Source organism: Lineus longissimus, chromosome 17, assembly GCF_910592395.1.
Source record: "Lineus longissimus chromosome 17, tnLinLong1.2, whole genome shotgun sequence".
Taxonomy (NCBI): domain Eukaryota; kingdom Metazoa; phylum Nemertea; class Pilidiophora; order Heteronemertea; family Lineidae; genus Lineus; species Lineus longissimus.
The window spans coordinates 11,666,343-11,685,310 of NC_088324.1; the positions used below are offsets into that span (position 1 = coordinate 11,666,343).

Consider the following 18,968-nt stretch of genomic DNA (forward strand, 5'->3'; position numbering starts at 1 on the left):
ACTTGAGTAATTCGTAGTCGGGTATTAACCTATTCACCTGATCTCCCTGTCTGGGCTCTTCTCGTTACTTCATTATAGAAGAGTCCATTCAGGCTCAGGTAACTGGGGTTGATAAGTTAAAAAGAGTTAAGTTGAGGGTCTTTCCTTCCTTTGAGCCAAAAATTTATCATATCCCCTTTCTCTTGAACTGGTGGGTGTCCAAAGCTTAGTTGCATTTAAAAATTAACTCAGAAAATGACCCGTTTAATGATTAGCCCTAATGTATTTCTAGGTCCAGTAATGAGGCCGACTCTGATGATGCAGAATATGATGAGTGCCCCTCGGGCCACTCACCAGTCCCGCTTCCCTCCACCAGGCCAGACGGTACAGCAGCAACAGCAAGCTCTTAACCAGCCTCTGCAACAGTCAAACATGCAGACCATCATGATGCCTCGCCATCAGACTCAGAGATCTGCTGCCGTGACAATAAAAGCTCCTCCATCAACTACTCCTTCTAGCAGCAGTTCATCATCTGGTCCTAGTGCTGCATTCCGGGCTGCACAGGCTAAGCAACGGGCTGAATTACTCGCACATGCAAAGGGTTTCTTGAACCCTGAGAACAAGGAGAAAGCAAGCCAGGAAGTTAAATCTAACGGAACCTTGGCCGATTCGAAATCGGACGAATCAATTGAAAAGGGCGAGGATGGGAAGTAGATAGAAATAAGAGTCGATGATAATTTGGTGATCAACTTGGGATATGAATGGTTAGCAGCCTGTCTTTGTGACTTTGCGACAAACAGCCCTGAAACTTACAGATTTGAGCAATTCGATAGGATGCTTTTAATGATTTGGCAAAGAGAACTTGTCAGGTTGAAAAACTTTTAAGATGCTGAAATGGCAGAAGTTAGAAGCCTATGTTTCTGTAAACTGACTGGTCTCAACGTTTTTACCATGAGAAGAAAAACAAGATTTCCTGCTCAATTTTTTACCAAAACATTTTGTAATATCAGACAATTCCGACAACTTGCTGGAATTGATCTCACGATTGATGCATGAATAACCTGTATATAACCATGGAAACTCAACCTTGTCCCAAGGGCTCAGTTGTACTTGCTTTCCAGGTTGTATGACTGTTCCTTACATGTTAAGCAAGTGACAACTTGGGACTAAGTTGAGAATTCTGATTGCATTGTGGTCTTAATCTGTCGGTTTTAAAGAATGAATATCAATTGGCATATTTTCTATGTTCTGTACTATATTGCTGTTTTATTTATTAAGAAATCTTTGCTTCGTGGTAAGTCTTAACTTTCCGAACATTTACTAATTCAGTTAAATCTGTAGGTATAGGTACTTAATTTGCTTGTGTATGACACAGTATGGCATCTGACATAACATGTACCCAGTGATAATAATCTCATCACTGAGTCAGTATGTATATACTTCAGCCCAAAAAAATTATTTATTATTTTGCCTGATCATGAAGGTTGTGTTTCCTTTGACGCAGCCAAGCAGGTAGTGGCATGTCACACATAGGCCTATTACAGGGACAAATTAGGCGTTTTGTACTTGTTCCCCTGAGCCACCTAAATTGTGTCTACATAGTATATTCATCTGCAGTAAACTGTCCAGGAGTGAAGGAAAAAAACTGTCATCTTTTAGCCCCCTAAGCTGTGTAGGCTTTTTGCTGGATGAGCAGTGTTACATTTGATAGCTTACTGCCGATTGCCTCCGCTTGGCTTCCTAGTAAGTTGCCTTATATGCTTTTAAAAATTAGGCTGCGCTATTGTGCTTCTAAAGCACTCCCATAAGTTTGTCATTTACATGTAGGCTTAGTTGGTGACCTAAACTCGGCAGAATCATTGTTTTTTTTGCATTGTACAATGTAAATACAATTTGACTAGCATCGAAAAATTTTGTGTACGATGTAGCTTTGTGGTGAAGTACATGTAGGGACATTTCTATCTATAGATATAGGACCTAGTCGCATGACATTTTAATGGATTGTACGCAAGTAGTTGTGGGTGATTTAACCGTGCTGCTGTTGCCTTGGTCATTTCAATGTAATGCACCACATATCAAAGGAGCTGAAGTTGGGTTGTTTCAGGACAGCGTGACAATACATAGTATATGTGCTCCTCTTGTCAAGTTTTCTGGAAAACCTGATCGTGAGTTGTACATGGGGTATAATTCAGGATGGAATGAAGATGAAAATATTCGGATTGGAGGAAACTGAAGTCTTTAAGAGCTATTGCATTGAAGTGAAACTTGGTAACATTTTACACTGCTTCAATAAACATATAACCTATTTGTATCTTTTTTCACCAAATAAGGCCAACTGGAATCGATTGTATTTCAATTGGTGGTCACAGAAGCTGACATAATATGCTGTAGTCTTACTAAGTGCTACTATCATAGGAAAATATCAATGCTTTGTCATAAGATCAGTTGTATAATAAGGAACCATAAACATTGTCACAAGCCATTTATATAAAATGGTTTTATGAATAGTTTGTAGAGATTGTCACATTCTGTAGTCATTGCACATTCATCATTACCGATCATTGCGCAATCATCACTGTAGATTATTGCGCAATTGTCATTGTAGATTATTACATTATCAATCTGTCATCATTGTATGTTTCCCCTTCAGTGTATATAAATATGGGATGCATTTAAGATGTAAATATTGTACAGTAACGACTCGCCGTCTTCACGCAACCCCTTGGAATATTTGTAGCCGAACCTCACAATGCTTTTAATACCATGATTGTAAATTATTCAAATCTGTACATCGTGTGCTACGGGTCAATTTTCAAGCACGTCTCAAAATTAAATCAAATTAAATTTTGAGAAATGCTGCGTGCGTATCTCGAATACTTGAGGCTTGTGTGTCTCCAGAGTCATGAACTTCAAAGCATGCTTAAAAATGTACCTCAGATTTTGCGCATGCTGACATGTATATCTGCAGGGAAGCATGTTTGAAATGAAACACATCATAATGTCGCCGTGACAACAGGACATGTCTAAACGAGGCATACTGGAACCAAACTCATTATGAGAAAAGTGAAAAATTAACTGCGCATGTGTACATGAAATAGGACATGAATAAAGCAGTGTACTAAATGATGGATTGTTAAACGAGGTATGCTGAGCTACATAGCCATCTCTCTTCGGTGAGGTGTAGAATCCTCAAACAGTGAGGCGTACTGTGCAAAACGCATTGATCTTGCAAACCATGTTATATACCATGGCGAAACAAATTTAACTTGTTGTTTGAATTTGAATTATCAGATGGAATTATTAGGAGTGTCCACAGCAGAGTGGTAATGTTTAAATGCTGATTCAAAATGACTGAGTTGGTGAGTGTATGATATTTGAAGGTTAGCTCAGTTGTTAATGAGAAGGGTAGAGATTTTTCAGGGCGGCTCAGACCCCCTGAAGGAAGACATTTGTTTGGCAAGGTCTCAGGGCCTTGTGGCTTGTAGCATGGATATCTAAAGAGTACGTGATGAAAAGGCCAGTGATGGACCTAGAGCTTGGCTAGATAGGATTGTGGGAAAATCCACAAAAAAAGCAAGGAGGGTGAACAAAACCCTAGGTTGGTAACATTAACCGACAGGTATTGAAAGAAGATTTCATTCCGACGAAAGAATTGAAAATCTATGTAATCGAGGTAAATTGTTATGATATCTTAAAGCTAGATTTATGCTGCAACATAACCAGGATTAAAATCAACGAGTTTTATCGTAAAACTTTGTTTGGATAGAAAACTACAAAAGAAGCAGTAGAGTGGTGATTCTGTGTGAAGTGAAATTGATGACGGTGCAGAGCTTCTGTAGCTCCTGAAGCCTTGAGGCTGGCACATCATGTGCTGTGGATGGCACCTAACATCACCACGGCAAGCACCTTGTGTGCTCAAACAGCCACTGAATAGTAGGCTGCTGCCCAAACAGTCACAGAACTGTATGATTATGACAAAAAGGCTGGAATCTGTTCCGCCTGGCCCCATATGAACGCATAAAAGCTAGTCCATTTTGTAACCTAGAGAACCACTTGGAGAAAATAACCGTGTGCACAAAATTTGGTTCAAAAAAGATGACTGGACGGCAGCACTTGAATTTACAAATAGAAGTTGTTTTGCCAGAAGTCCGTCGCTTAGCAATGACTGCTATACCCAGTGAGGTGCACCAAATGCAAAATAATGTGTGACTGTGCAAATGGTGAAGTATTGTCTTGTGGGTACGTGCAAGTATATAAAGTATAGGTGGCTGTGCTTAGGTAAATGCTGCTCTAACTGGCTGGCTATGCAACTGTGGATTGAAACAAATTCAAGCAGGTTAAGCTGAAGGTTAGGTGTTGTTAGGCAGTTAAAAAAGGTGCAACTCATTTGGGAATCTAACAAGCATGCATCAAGTTAGAGGAGAGGGTGACATGCGCAAGGTTGATATTGTTGCTTACTCTAGGTTACAAGGGTAGTTAAAATGGATCAGGGACTAAGCCACGGCGTTGGAAACATTGGCCCTGAAACTCGGTGATTACGACAAAATGAAGAATTCTTTGCAGCTCCTCCAGAACCTTGTGAGGAGTCTTAGAAATGCCCTCTGAAAACCTTGTACCCATTAAATGAGAGAAATGTGGCTGAAATCGTTATGGTTGCCTTTCAATGCCCCTGGGAGGCACCTGGCGTTAAATAAAAACTTAAACATTCCGAGGAAATGGATTAAGATGAACCTGAGAATATGTCCAGGGAGTGACATGGTTCAAATAAGAGCCACAGGTCAAGGTTTGACGAGCGGTCCAGGGAGAAGTCCCCAGAATGAATTAGCAAGATCGTGGTCCTCGCCATAAGCATCTGTGTAACTTATAATATGGTATGTGAATGCCTACTTCAATTTCTTTAAGATTTTACATTTTACTTTATTTGCTGGTGTGGTCGTTAATGCCCCGACGATCATGCTGGTACACTTCCGTTGACTTTAAACACGCACCGGTTGCCCCCTGGGAAGTGTTAAAAGTCGCGGTGTTCAATTCACGTTTACACACATTTGTCAACTGTAGTATGAGTGAATTTTTAATATGACGTTTTGAGTTCTAAAAGGATGTTGATAACACCTACAAAATATTGTCTTGGCAGAATGGTGAACATTTTGTTGACAGCCGTTCTACGGTTGTCTAGTTTGTCTCAAAGACACTAGGTGTCCTACCTTGTTTGGGAGGTTACAATATGAGAAATCAACTCCTATGTCCTGTTAGCTTGATGTAGTTGAACCAGGAACAGTGTTGTCCGAGATAAACTCATTACGGTGAAATCGTTGTCTTTGTCTTGTTTATTTACCATGAATTCAGCAATTGGCAGCAGTGCCCCAACACAACACTGCACAAGATTGTAAATGGAATTAATATTCCACAGAGGAAATAATGTGAGCAGAAATCAGCCCTTTCCTTGGAAGTGTTGGAGGGCAACATTCCCAGTTCTCCCCTCCCTGACATCATCCTTGTCCAAATGTTGCAGAGTTGCAAAGCGCTATAACATACTACTGCACCTGTAATACTGCAATAGCTCCTGACTGACTTTACAGTATTCAGTTGTCTCCTGATTTTGACTGATCATTCCTGGCCAAAGTGCTGTCAATTCAATTGGAAGACTGCATGATCACTGCACCTGAAATACCACAATATCTGACTGACTTGACGGCACTACTCGCTGTTATCACCTGATCTTGGCTGATCATACCAAATGATACAACCTTCATACTGCACAACTACAGGAGGTGACAGACATAAGCATTTGGCATTTCTGATTCCGCATTTTTGCACAGGGACCCATTTTGATTTCACGCCAAATTGTGTGGTCACCTCCAACTTGGGTGGCTGGGTTTGATTTTGGGTCTCTAAAGATTAAGACAACACCATGCTACTTCTCATAATGAAATACGGTTATCTTTATGGTCCCATTTTCGATCAGCAGGTAGAGTACTGTTGTCTATCATGGTAACATCATATTCCCTCCAAGGCATTAAAGGAGAATGAAGTAAAGAAGTTGTCCTTAACACCAAAATGTTTAGACCTTCTTCAGAATGTTGGAGGCAGGTAACTGATGGCCACAACAAGCATTGGCTTGGGTTTTCAGATGCATGCTAGGCAGTCATTCCATTGGTGTTTTCAGTATGAAATTGACATGCAACTTCTCCAATTTGATTGTTTTGCCTCCAACCAAAAGTTCATCATATCCCACCAATATCAAAAACTGATATATGTTTATTGACTTACATTTATTAGATATCCACTTGGATTACATACATACAACACACAATATACAGAGGAAATAAATACATCTTGGATTCTGATACATGTACATCATTATTACGTTGGGCTTGAAAACCAGGGGTCATATTCAAAATGCAACCTCATCGTATCTGCATATGAACCTTTTTTTGCAAATTTTGATGAACAATACCTTTTGGAAATGAGTGCATCATGTATTAGACCCCCACATACACCCAGAGCGTGAATGTTCCAGGTTACGAGGCCACCTCATATTTGACCTTCAACTAGACTACAATTCTACATTTGTACACTTAGCACAGATACAGTAATTCAAATCATGCTTCAGATGCATGTGTAATAATATTCTGGTGCATAATCATGGTCAAGTTTGATAATAACTGGCAATTGATGTGGTACAAGGCAATTATTAGCTGAATATTATAAACTTCCCTTGACAATTAAACTTTTACCTGTTAAGATATTCTTCATAAATATGTAGGTCTTGTCATCAATTTTGTTAGAGGGTGGGTTGCAGTAGTACCCGATTGACTTGTATGGCCCACCATGACAATTACAAGAAATTGAACAGAACAAGGCCTTTTCTGATTTCGTATGTAGAACAGTCACGAATACCACAATTAACCTAAGCTATTTCCATGCTAAACTATTAATGAGAACAACTGGTACATGAAACAAAATTAAATATTGATAGTCTTCATTTTCTAGAATACCTCAGCCATGTTTTTACCTGTCATGGAGTTCTAATGTTTCTAATTTCCAGTTGACCTCACTACTACTATGTTCAATTGCCAAGAGTACAAATTAATGCAAGTTCAAAACAATCTAAATATTTTTTGCAAAGTTCATAATCGTGCACATGAATACTTCTGCAATAGATGAATCCAAAGTCTTTTGAAATCTAGCTTTAAGAGAGTGTTGTTTCCTTTCCTCTGTATGGTAGAGCAATATTCTAGACAGTTTTATCGCACAGTGTCTAACAATCAAAGATAATTCCCAATTCTACCATCCACCAATGTGTTCCACAGCTATACATGTCATGCATCTAGACTAGATTAGACTCGTAAGTTAATGTGCTTCTCTGGTTTTATCTGGCCCACTAATGCTAAGAGTCTTTCAAGGCTTTTTTCACTATTATTAGCCACGTTGTTGTTTAATTCTGCTAGCTTCTCGTGCATCTGAAGGTCTATTCTTTGCTTCATGTCATCTTCTGAACCCATGACCTGAAAGTGGATGGTAAAGTGGTGAGAAATTTTGTGCAATATTGATAATTGATTTTTTATTTTGTCATGCTTTTTCTTGTTCCATGTTGTCTCCTAATGTTATTCAAGCAAGTTTGTTACAAGTGAAAATTGTATTTTCTGGGTAAAATAATGGTGACGTCATAAAGTGCTGGACCCAGGGAGGCATGGTATGATGTATACCTTTCCTTCCTGTTCCTTGAACTGCTTTTCCCTTTGGAGGCGATATGCATCGATCTCTGCAGCTGCTTCTTCCTTTGCTTGTTTAAGACGCCTTGCTTTTCCTGAAAAGAATTAGTCTTGTTTAGCCCACTAAAAAAATCATATATGAATAATACCATCATCTGTGACTCTGACTGTAATGCAGTGTGTGTGACTGTGTACATTGGAGTAAAAATGGGCCAAACATTGTAGCATATTTACAACGATCTCATAGCTGTTATACCTAAAAGAATGAGTTAACAAGGAGCACACTGACAGTGCGAATAGAATACATTAAGTCCTTACGTTTTCTAGCCTCCGCCACCTTCTCAGCGGCTTTTTTTTCGGCAGCAAGAAGTTGCTGGATTCCTGTCGATTGACTCGCCATTTTGCTGAAGATCATGTGACTTGCAGGCAAGGCACGAATCGACCAGGCAAACTTTAACTTCAATTATCTCCACAACTATAAAACTGGCTCAAGTGTAAGACATACACTGTATTTTTATATAATCATTTATCAGTTGCCAAATTTTTGTGATTTCTAAAGCTGTGTTAGGTAAATGAAATGCATTCGACAATGCGACTAAAAATCAATTCAATATGGCTTCGCATGTTTTGATGACGTCACGGCAGGTGCGCAAGATGAGTAGAGACAGTCGAAAATGCTTGTAATATTATCTCTTTTTGTGCATTAAGTTCATGTTGCCTTCTAACATTCTTAGTTGCAAAAGTTGCTGGCAATTGTCTCATTACAATAGAAATCAACAGATTGAAAGTCACCCTCGTATTTCGTGGATAATTTGTATGATTTCTCCTGAGGAACCCAGCCCATTTTGCACTGACTTCAGCTAGACTAGTATATAGTTACACAGCCAGCCAGTGCAGTCAGACAGTGATTTTTTCTTGTTTCTCACTTCAACCGTGCCGTGGTGCTGCTGGGCTTACTCACTCACGACGATCACAGACCGTAGCAACAGACATCTAGTGAACCATCATGGCAGGCATTTCAAACAACGTTCCAGACGTCTGTCCAATCCGACAGATGGATGACATTACCAGGCTTCACCGCTTCTTGTGCATGGGGGCTGAATGTGGAACGTATTACCCTGGTGAGCGACCTCTGATGAAAGATCATGCTGACTGTATCGCACGTCTAATTACGGAAGGTCATGGAGAATTTGTTGTGAAAGAAATCCTACGATTTAGCTCACAAGAGCTCTCCATCAAGGAACGACCAGTTATCTTTGCGTTGGCGCTGTGTGCTAGGAACGATGACCCTGCAGATAAAAAGGATCATAAGACTAAAATGGCTGCGTACGCTGCCTTGGCTGATATTTGTCGATTGCCACCGCAGTTATTTGCATTTGTAGACTTTGCCCAGGCCAATAGTGGTAAAACAACAGGCTGGGGTCGTGCCCAGCGAAAGGCTTTGAATAATTGGTATCGTAAAAAAACGCCAAGGGATCTAGCAGTTCTGGTGACAAAGTATATCCAGCGCGGTGGGTGGACACATGTTGATATCTTCAGATTAGCTCATGTCAAGCCTGTTAATGAAGGTAAGTCATGGATGTTTAAGTCTCCATTCATTTCAGCGATATCAAAAAAACATTTACTTAAGAGGATTTGAATGAGTGATATGATAAATTATCAACAAAACCTCATGGTTTTTGCAAAGATAAACTTCCGTTCATGCCATACCTGTCAGATACATGTAGCTGTGACAATGCAGACTTGAATGAGGGTAGAATTTCTTTATTAAAAAAATCTACTTTTCACTAGTTACTGAGAACTGACTTATGCTGAAAAAAATTCCTGTTCTGTAGCGCCAGAGTCAGATAAATTTAGTTAAAATTGGAATTTCTTTATTTTGAATTGTATAGAAATTTGTAAATTCTTGTACAGACAGCAGTACTGGTAGTGGTATGGTATTTACTCTTAGGAAAAGTTATTACTGTACATCTTATTCTTAGGTGAGCAACTACAGCCCCACTAGCAGAAAAAAACGATAGCATAAAATTTCTCAGAATTGGATCTATTTCAAGATCTGAACGTCTGTGGCCACAGAATGTTCACCTTTGTGAATGTTATATCGTGATATATACCTTCCATTGTGGCTTTGGTTTTCTCATTTAAAGTTTGCTCTGAATCTCATCATTACAATCACTAAATAAATCAGATCTTTGGGCCGCCTATGCAGCACTTGAGTTGCAGTTTTGACAAGGGTGTCACACAAACTCCACCCAAATTTTATGTTTTTCTTTAGAACCGGTAATTACATTTATGGTAAATCCTCGATACTTCTTGCTTCAAAATTCATACTTTGATCATTAGGAATCAATACTTGTAATGGTAGTGGTAGTGGTAGTTGGTAGAACTAGGAAGGTATCTTCTTAGATAGAGCATGATGTTGCGGTCATTATCACGATTATGTTTCCCTCAATTGCAAGGAATCAAAAACAGCTCTCTCTGGCATGAAATGATCGACATTCCATCAGAACTAATTTTTATCTCAGGAATTTGCCTTGGTTGCACGGAATCAATGCTAATGCGAAGGAATGTGCCCGGTTTCTTTGAGTTACACTAGCACTAGCTAATGCTTTTTCTAGCTCCATGTATGTGGCAGTATGCTCACTTTGTGTAGGATATAAGTCTAGTCATACCTCCCATGCCTTTGCCATGCTGCCAGGTGGAATGCCGGCAGGAAAAAATGCTACTTCATTGCGAATAGCTGACTGAACTGAAGATGGTACCAACATGTCGTTGGTATGTCTGTGTAACAGTATATTCTCGAATGCATTCCGCGACAAAACTGCGGAAGACATCTTTTATCAGGCTTTACTTTTGCAAAATAGTTTTGCCAGAGACAGACATATTCACCAGGCAATAAGTGAAAATGACCTGCTGCCCATGAAAGAAGAAGCTGCATTCTTTACGACTTGGATCGTAAACACTAAAACAGTTATTCTACCTGTGTTTTCTTACTGTTGATGTCTTAGATTAGCTAGATTTTGAACCCACTCGCTTGTTCATGAAGTGAATTGTATTTTGGTTGAATTCTTTACCCGACGTCATTCAGTCTGGTGAAAGAGTTACAGGGTCAATCTAACTTTTTAAAAGGGTCCACCATGGTACATGCTTAAATTAGTAAATATATGTCATTGTCTGCGGGACCATGAGAGGAATTTCTCAGGCTAACATGGAGTGTTTCCCTCAGGTCAGTGTACATGTACCTGCTGAGCCTTGTAGCATGTGGCGAGGTAAGTTGCATAAGATTGTGCTCCAATCTGAACACGGAAGGGCCTAAAAATACCTGTTTGCTGGAAAGTCTTAACTGGATATCATGAGTGCCTTTGGCAAGTCACTTTTCTACACTTCAATGTCTTTATTGTGGCCAATCCTCAAGAATTTCCATGATTATCTGTTAAAAACTTCAGTTGAACAACCAAATTGTTGTTATTGCGATTGCTCGTTAAAGTTGGAAAGCTAGTGTAAAGCAGACGGCAGAACCCACCACCTGCCTTCATGTGTTGTTCAATAACCTGTACCGATGACTCATCGCGAACAAAAAGAGATCGTAAATGTCAAATGAAAATATTATTCCAATCATCAGATAAAGAGTTTAGAAAGTTGGAGAGAACATACTCAAAACTTGAGAAAATCGCTAATATCTTGAAATTGGTTGTTTGTATCAATCATCAACTCCTCCGAAGTCCAGGTGAACACAGCATGACTGAGTGCACTGTGCTTGAATAATTAAAAACACAGCGCTTAACTCTGAATCATACGGGAAAAATTCCGGCTATACAGAAATTGTATAGATTGCCACAATGTAGATATCCTCAGAGAATTTTGTCTGAATATTTCCCATTCCAGGTTTTGCACAAAACCGCAGGTGCCTGACTAGACTGTATTACTTGAGACAGGGATGGTACTGCCGGTATAATAACTTGGTAAACAAGCAGTTCTAATTCTTTTATTTTCCAGCAATGACAGCCATAATGAAATTTGCTGTAAAAGGCCTTGATGCCGTTAAGAAAGATTATGAGAAGGACGGCCTGTCTGATGACATGAAATGTATCCTGAGATTCCTGGAGGCGGTTCATACAGTCAAACATTCGAATGACGAACACCAGATCGCCCGATTGATAGAGGAGTACCACTTGACACCAGAATATGTACCAACACAATTCAGTAAATCACAAGAGGTATGTTGCCCTGCAGATGCAAGATTATTGACACAATGACTTCCTTAAACCCTGTTACTCCAAATGGAGGATAGGTTACCAACAAGATTTGTTCACTTCCTCCTGTCCTCGGTAGTTATCTCAACTTAATAGTTCCAGTTTTTGACTCAATAACCTGTGATGATTATTAATTACTGCAATGAAAAACAAAAAGATTGCCTGTCTCTGGGTAAAACTGGTAATATGTATTGATACTAATTAGAGGATGACAACCTCTTCATGTTGCAGGGCTCCTGCAATGACCCCGAAAATAATAGAAACACCAATATTTCCAGGTCTACAGTAGAGTGGGGAAAGCTTTTATGAGTCTAGTCTACTCCTTGATTGTTAGTTGACTATGCAGTTTCTATCTCTCTGCAGATTTGGTACGCCCTCCTCCATGAGCTGCCAGTTAAGGACATGATCCGTTTATTAGGTCGAATGTCCGCAATTGGTCTCCTCGAACCCCTCAGCAATCCTGCCAAACTAGTTATTGATAAGTTGTCCAGTGAGCAAACGATACAATCTGAAAAGTAAGACATCAACTTCTGCTAATTATTAAATTCAGAGGGAATAATCTTGTCGCTTGGGTGTCCATTTGATACCAATCACAAACCCCCTTTGCTTGAACCCTGGGTGGGTCACTCAACATCTATCACCTTATCTTTTGAATGAGGGGTATCATTGAGATTATTTGTATTGAAGTGTCTGCCAGTGATAGCAAACACGGAAGCTCATATTCTCGGACCTGGATGATTATCCTTTGACCTTACAAGATGATGATGATGATGATGATGATGATGATGATGTAACTTACTGGTCATTTGAGGCTCCTACACGAAAGAACAAACATATAGATGATAGCATGGATAATTTTGTTGGAATTCATTGATTCGATGTGAATTTCAGGATACACCCTATAGAATTCCTGATAGCCATGAAAATATATGAAGGAGGCAAGGGAGATAAAGGCAAAGTGAAGTGGTTCCCTAATGGTAATGTCATCGATGCGCTCAACAGGGCTTTCCTCAATTCCTATAAGGTGGGTGTAAAGATTAGGCCAGTACCGTTAATACAACTTAAATTTGGTAGGTCACTGAGGAGCCTCAGTAAAGAATAAACGCAGAAAAAGAGAGGCGTTGCACACAGGCATGAATTGTGGCTGCTTAGTATTTGCCTGTAGCAGTGGGTTTGCATCTCAACTGGCAACTATAAGTCATGCAAAGCAGTACCTTCCACCAGTTATGGCCTACCTGTCGCAGAATTTTCCACCAGTAACCAGTAAACGTTTCAGTGTTGATGACTCCTTCGTTTGATTCCAGTTCATCCAACCCACAAACTCGCGCTATCTATTGGCGGTTGATGTAAGTGGTTCCATGGCGTACGGCAATGTCAACGGTTGCCAAGGAGTGTCGCCAGCCGTTGCAGCAGCTGCCATGGCAATGCTTATCGCTAGGACAGAAAAGGAATATCAGATGGTTGCGTTCTCAACCGGGATCACGCCAGTCCAGCTTAATGCACAAATGGACCTGTTACATGTGTGTAAAATAATAGCAGAGGTAAGAAAAAAATCTGCTCAACCAGCCAGAATGCATCTCAGACAAGGAGCATTGTCTTTTGAATGGGATGCTGGTCAAGGATGGGTTAAACCTCCACTTGGATGGACTGCTATTTTGTTCCAGTGCATCATTGTGTGCTACAATAGCCCAAAATACCAGTCTCATGACGTCATGACACAATGCCGTGAATGATGCCTCAAAGCAGTGTGGGACAACCCAACCACTGACTGTTCTCAGATCTGTAGCCTTGTTAGTAGACCATTTATAATCCACTGAGCTATTTCCTACAGTCTTTGCTTGTTCTTTTCTAGCTGCCATCCGGCGGGACTGACTGCGCTATTCCAATACTGTGGGCAATGGAGAATAAACGTGCCGTAGATGTATTTATGGTGATCACCGATTGTGAGACTCTGTCTGCAGGCATTCCTCCGTCTGATGCTCTCAAGAAATACAGACAGCTGATGGGTCTGCCTAATACAAGGTGAGACTAGTTTTGAAGTAAGACTAGGGCTGTCAGGAATGGCTAATTATAGAGTGGATATGTTCAGTCCTAAAACTACTGGAGAACAACTTCTTTTTGGAGTTCGGATATCTATGAACTGTGTGTCTAGAGTATGTTTGCATTCAACCTTTTTCCCACTGATCGTTTCTTCTCATCTTTTCAGAATGGTAGTGTGTGCACTGACGAGCAATGGCTTTACCCTGGCAGATCCGTCAGAAAACGGTATGCTTGACATCGCTGGTTTTGATGCCGGAGTTCCACTTCTAATCAATAACTTTGTCAAAGGGATCATATAAAATTTGAAATTCAAGTGACAGAGATATTTTTGCTTGACAAATCATTGCAGTGGCCCGCTGAGTGACACATTATATCATGGCGTCCAATTTTTTCTACTGTGCTTGTTGAAATTAGCTTCGCAGGGAGATAATTTGTGCTGAATTGAAGACTGAGAAGCTAGTTTTGGGGTAGATTTTCTCATAATGCAATGGTAACTTTGCTAGTCGTATGGATGTCTGCCAAGCAGATTGGGACACTGATGTGTGCTGTAGTTGCTGCCGAACAAACTGTTTCGAGAGGATCCAGTTTTGAATGACTACCTAGTGAAAAATAATGGAGATTTGTCAAAAGATTGTGTAACTCTAACAGTATAACTTATGATGTCAGAGATTTTTGCAAATGTTTAAGTTTAGCTATAAGTATTTTTGTCAGTTTCTGTCGAGGTTTTGAGACTGTGGCTGTGTTTGTTAAAGCTTGACTGACGAAAATATTTTGCGCATGCACAAGGATCGGAATGTTGAAGTTTGCGAGTTGATTTTTCAGAATGAGGAAAAACTTTGGGCAAGGGATATGTGGTGTGTTTTAGGTCGAGTATTTATGAAAGATCTTGTTAAACGTTTCCATGATGATTTTACCCTGGTGTGTATATTTTGTCCTTGGTGACAGCAATGCATCAGTATTTTACAACATGTTCATCGCATTATCAGATGTTGAGTGGCTGACGTTCAGAATTTGTTTATGGATGTTTTAACTGTATTGTCCTGTAATAATGTATTTTATTTTATACTTTTGTGTAAACCTCAGTTTCATGTTAAACATGCAGAGTATAAGAATCAAATGAGATATGAAATAATCGCCATAATATGATACTATGATGTTCAATCTGAGTGTAATAAGATGGTAATTTGGTGTAAGTAATTGGTTTTCCCCCTACACATTTTAGTGTTAGGGGCAGGAAAAGATACACGGATCACAGTCCTAGAATAAACGTTTACGTGCTGCATGGTGGTCATGTTTTCAAGGGAGACTCCTCCACTCCTCTGGTGTATGAAATTACAATTTCTGAGGTTTTTCAAATGGTTTTTCCCACTCTGGGGTAGAAGGCAGTACTTGACAGTAAATTGAGCAATTTTGAAAAAGAATTATTGATGAATTTTACACTTTTGTTATGATATCTGTTTTTTGGGTATGTATTTATTGAAACTAATTTTTGTTCTTTTTATACTGAGACAAGTTATACAGTTGAAAAGTGAAAGTGTGAAGAAGGTTTACCTTTTATTATTTGCCAGTGATCCCCGCATTTATCTCTGAAGGACAAAACAAACGATTGTCAACATACCCGCCTGGAATCCAGAAAGGAATGGTCCCATTATATAACTTTAGATGCTTGTCCACCATGATGTGTTGTCATTTTGGTGCACGTACAAAAAATCATTTTCAATCATTTTCAATGTTAGAATTTTAGACATTATTTTGCAATGAAATTGTTCATGTTTGCCCTGTACAGGTAGGCCTTTTGCTTGCATTGTCAGAAATCACATAGTTAAATTTGTGCACCCAATGATATTTAGATTGATAAATGAAATTTTGTTACATGTATAAGAATCACATTGGTTCATCACATTGAATAGTTCTGGACCACATACGACTCCCCAAAGTTCTTAGTCTGTTGTGGCAGGGTTGACATTGAGGTGGGAAAGGCCAAGGTTCTGTTGTGGCAGAGTTGAAATGAATGAGTGAAAGGCACTTAGCTTCCTATTGCCCCTCAATTTCATCTGCCACAGTCGTGCCCAGTAAGTCTCTTGTAGCCGGTATTAACCAGCTAATTCAATTCAGTGAACCAGTGTGAGGATATTCTTCAAGAAGATTCAGCATAAAAATGTATAAACGCGAAAATACTGTGAGATAGAACAGACACCAATTGGCAACTTTGTACAACAAAATTTGGCCCACCTGTATTCTACCGATAGTCTGCATTTACAGAGAAAAAGCAGTTTATAGTTTATAGTCAGTGTGGCAGTACCTATTTCTGGTATCGTTCATGTACCCAGTCGTACTCCCAGTTCCCTGACATGTTGGTACTTGCACAAAATCATTATAAAGCAATCAATGATGTAGTGCGATGAGAACAGAATAAAACCTCTCATATACATTACACTTTTTTGTCCGAGCTTGTTTTCAAGACTGAAGCAGATTTGTTATGAAGACAGCATGGATGGCTTATGTGGTTTGTTGAAACAAAAAATTAACATACGGATAGACAAAAATTGCCAGGGCTTGGGCACGAAGCTTTAGTAGCCCTTGAATTGGTTTCAGATATGTGGTGACATAGTACACTTGGAAACTGCAACAGCTCCTGGCAGTTTTACAGTCGGCCAGGAGTGACCACAACCACCAAGGACAAGAACATGTCCCTGCTGTCACGCCAACTGCATGCTGTTGTGCACGGCCAATGACCACATATAAATTTTGCAGTAACGGAAATACTGTGCCATTGGGGTGGTGGTGTGGTTACTACTACACCAAAAAACGGTCCCGTTATAGTCACAGAACAGTAGAAATTGTCAAACCAGTGATCTGTTCCGCCCGGTCAAGATTTAGGGGGAACACTGAACACAGGGGGCACACTGACAAGTCTTCCACCAACCCAAATCCAGCACCAGCTGACATGTCTTGCCGTTAACTTGTTATTGCTTTGTGGTCTTGCTTAAGAGGTAGCCCAGCTTCCACTTCAAGTCCATTGGCACAATTAACCGCCTCCTTCTAAAAGAAGGCGAAAAAACGCCTTTTTTCCACAGTGGATATGAGTTTGATTTCAAGCCGAAGTAAAGTGCAAAGGCACATTAACCCCCCCCCCATCAAGTCTATAAAATATAAGGTCTATAAGGAACCCCCAGGATGGTCAACTTCATTGTCATCATACTGAGGCACTAGTAGTGTCATCTAGCGGAGAAAGATGGAACTGAAAGTTTTGATCGAAGATTTTAGTTCTTTTTCTTCCCGCGAGACAGCGCTAGCGTCGAATATTACGGTAGGTTGTGACACTGTCTTCATGTCGGGTCCTTGGTTTAGAAGGCTTTATTGAGCACTTTCTGAGACATCCTGTTACAATCGTCCTTGCTCTATGCAGGATTGATGTCTCAGAAAAGGCTCAGGAAAACGTTCAGAATGAAAGGCCCCAACTGTCATAGAGACGAAGAACCAGGGCAAGAGAAATAGATTATAAAGATGTCTGCATGTGTGGCCGATGGTTTTACTATAGGCTTTATGGAGCATTTTCTGATACATCCTGTAAGAGCAAATTAAGGGGCAATCCATATTTCTGAGACATCCTGACAATAGCAAGGACAGTTAGAAGAGTGGTAGGTTCTGACGATGTCACCCTCCACCTAGGTTAACAAGGCTATATAAATCATATTCTGAGACATCCTGTACATAGCGAGGACGACTGAAATCTGGACTGGAATGAGTGATAGGTTGTGCCGATGTCTCCGTCTCTATGTCGGACCCATTGTTTACAAGAAAATGCTTATGAAGTATTTCTGTGACATCTTAATATAGCCAGTACGATTGGAAAATATATGTCTCATGACTTATGACTGGTGCAAGATATACAGACTGTGAAGATGTATCCACGTCGAGCCTTTGGTTTATAAGGCTTTCTAAAGCATTTTTGGGAACACCCTGTACATCGGAACGAAGTTTGGAACAGTATGTCTATCTGGTGAGAGAGATGACAGGTTGTGACCTTATCACTGCGTAGATTCGCGCCCTTGGTTTACAAGGGTTTATAGAGGATTTTCGGGGACATCTCCTTGCACATAGCAAGGATGATTACAGTAGTACGTATAAGGCTGTATAATTTTCTTTCAGAGATATCCCGTACATAGTAATGCTTATTGGAACAGAACTGGTGCGAGGCAGATAGGTTGTGCCAGTGACTCCACGACGGGCCCTTGAATTGCATTGCTTTATGGAGCATTTTCGGAGATATCCTGCAAAAAGCAAGGGATATTGCAGCAGTATGTCAAAGTGTCGGAGGTTGGTTGTGACCTTGTCTCCATGAATGTTTTATATATAAGTCCATTTTAGGTGCGAAGGCCAATGGCAGTTGAGCCATGGAGGTATAAATAAAATGGAGAACGCACTTCTAATACCCTTAAAAATAATCCCCTTATTACAATGATCAGGCATTGTTTAGTCATTGTTCTCGCCCTTCTTATTTATACCTCCATGGTTGAGCTGAGCGAAATGGGCTGGCGTGTCCTTGGGACGAAGTGACCAAGACGACAAGAACACAATCAGTTGAGTGATTGTATTGTATCAAGAGGGATGACGAGCCATATACTAAGGTAAATTATTGATCTTTTTTCGAGACATTGGAGGATCCTACAGACAGAGATAAGTTGTGACAATGGATGTCTTTATCTCTGGCCGTTGAGGCTGAGAAGAATTTTTCAGGGATCTCTTGTAAATGAAGCTGTGACGATGTCTTTATGTCTTTGCCTTGAAACTCTACATATCCTTTTTGAGACATCCTGAATTTAGCAAAGCAAGGTGCAGATTTCAACCGATTGCCCAACAACCCTAGACTCCCTGGGCAGCCCATTGCGTTATCCTAATTCGATCTCTTTTCGGCGAGCAACGAGGCCGGTCCACTGCGTCCGGAGTGTAAAAATCCCAAAAAGCACTTGGTTGTGAA

At 40.1% G+C, this 18,968-nt stretch overlaps 3 protein-coding genes across 4 annotated transcripts in view; 2 read left to right on the forward strand and 1 right to left on the reverse strand.

Moving 5' to 3' along the window:
- The window catches only part of LOC135501521 (protein PRRC2C-like), a 31,910-nt gene extending 26,622 nt beyond the window's left edge, over positions 1-5,288 (forward strand). For both annotated transcript variants that reach the window (XM_064793673.1, XM_064793674.1), the window contains exon 29: positions 272-5,288. In XM_064793673.1, the coding sequence (XP_064649743.1) occupies positions 272-693 (422 nt within the window). In that variant the 3' untranslated portion in view covers positions 694-5,288. The remainder of the gene's footprint in view (positions 1-271) is intronic.
- Positions 5,289-6,232: 944 nt separating this feature from the next.
- Positions 6,233-8,139, reverse strand: LOC135501167 (V-type proton ATPase subunit G-like). The gene is made up of 3 exons (XM_064793043.1): positions 8,013-8,139; positions 7,689-7,789; positions 6,233-7,487 (listed from the first exon to the last, which is right to left on the reverse strand). The coding sequence occupies exons 1-3, from the start codon at positions 8,107-8,109 to the stop codon at positions 7,320-7,322; spliced, it is 366 nt and encodes a 121-aa protein (XP_064649113.1). The 5' UTR covers positions 8,110-8,139; the 3' UTR covers positions 6,233-7,319.
- A 178-nt stretch (positions 8,140-8,317) lies between these two features.
- LOC135501166 (RNA-binding protein RO60-like) lies at positions 8,318-16,421 on the forward strand. The gene is made up of 7 exons (XM_064793041.1): positions 8,318-9,262; positions 11,691-11,911; positions 12,311-12,462; positions 12,839-12,971; positions 13,252-13,488; positions 13,800-13,969; positions 14,154-16,421. The coding sequence occupies exons 1-7, from the start codon at positions 8,701-8,703 to the stop codon at positions 14,284-14,286; spliced, it is 1,608 nt and encodes a 535-aa protein (XP_064649111.1). The 5' UTR covers positions 8,318-8,700; the 3' UTR covers positions 14,287-16,421.
- Positions 16,422-18,968: the final 2,547 nt, after the last annotated feature.

Excerpts from the sequence above, each read along its gene's own strand:
- LOC135501167 (XM_064793043.1), bottom strand. The coding sequence starts at position 8,109 with ATGATCTTCAGCAAAATGGCGAGTCAATCGACAGGAATCCAGCAACTT. Across the intron at positions 7,790-8,012 it reads GGTGGCGGAGGCTAGAAAAC|GAAAAGCAAGGCGTCTTAAA; the intron begins GTAAGGACTTAA and ends AATTCTTTTCAG. Across the intron at positions 7,488-7,688 it reads TCAAGGAACAGGAAGGAAAG|GTCATGGGTTCAGAAGATGA; the intron begins GTATACATCATA and ends ATCCACTTTCAG.
- LOC135501166 (XM_064793041.1), top strand. The coding sequence starts at position 8,701 with ATGGCAGGCATTTCAAACAACGTTCCAGACGTCTGTCCAATCCGACAG. Across the intron at positions 9,263-11,690 it reads TGTCAAGCCTGTTAATGAAG|CAATGACAGCCATAATGAAA; the intron begins GTAAGTCATGGA and ends TTTATTTTCCAG. Across the intron at positions 13,970-14,153 it reads ATGGGTCTGCCTAATACAAG|AATGGTAGTGTGTGCACTGA; the intron begins GTGAGACTAGTT and ends TCATCTTTTCAG.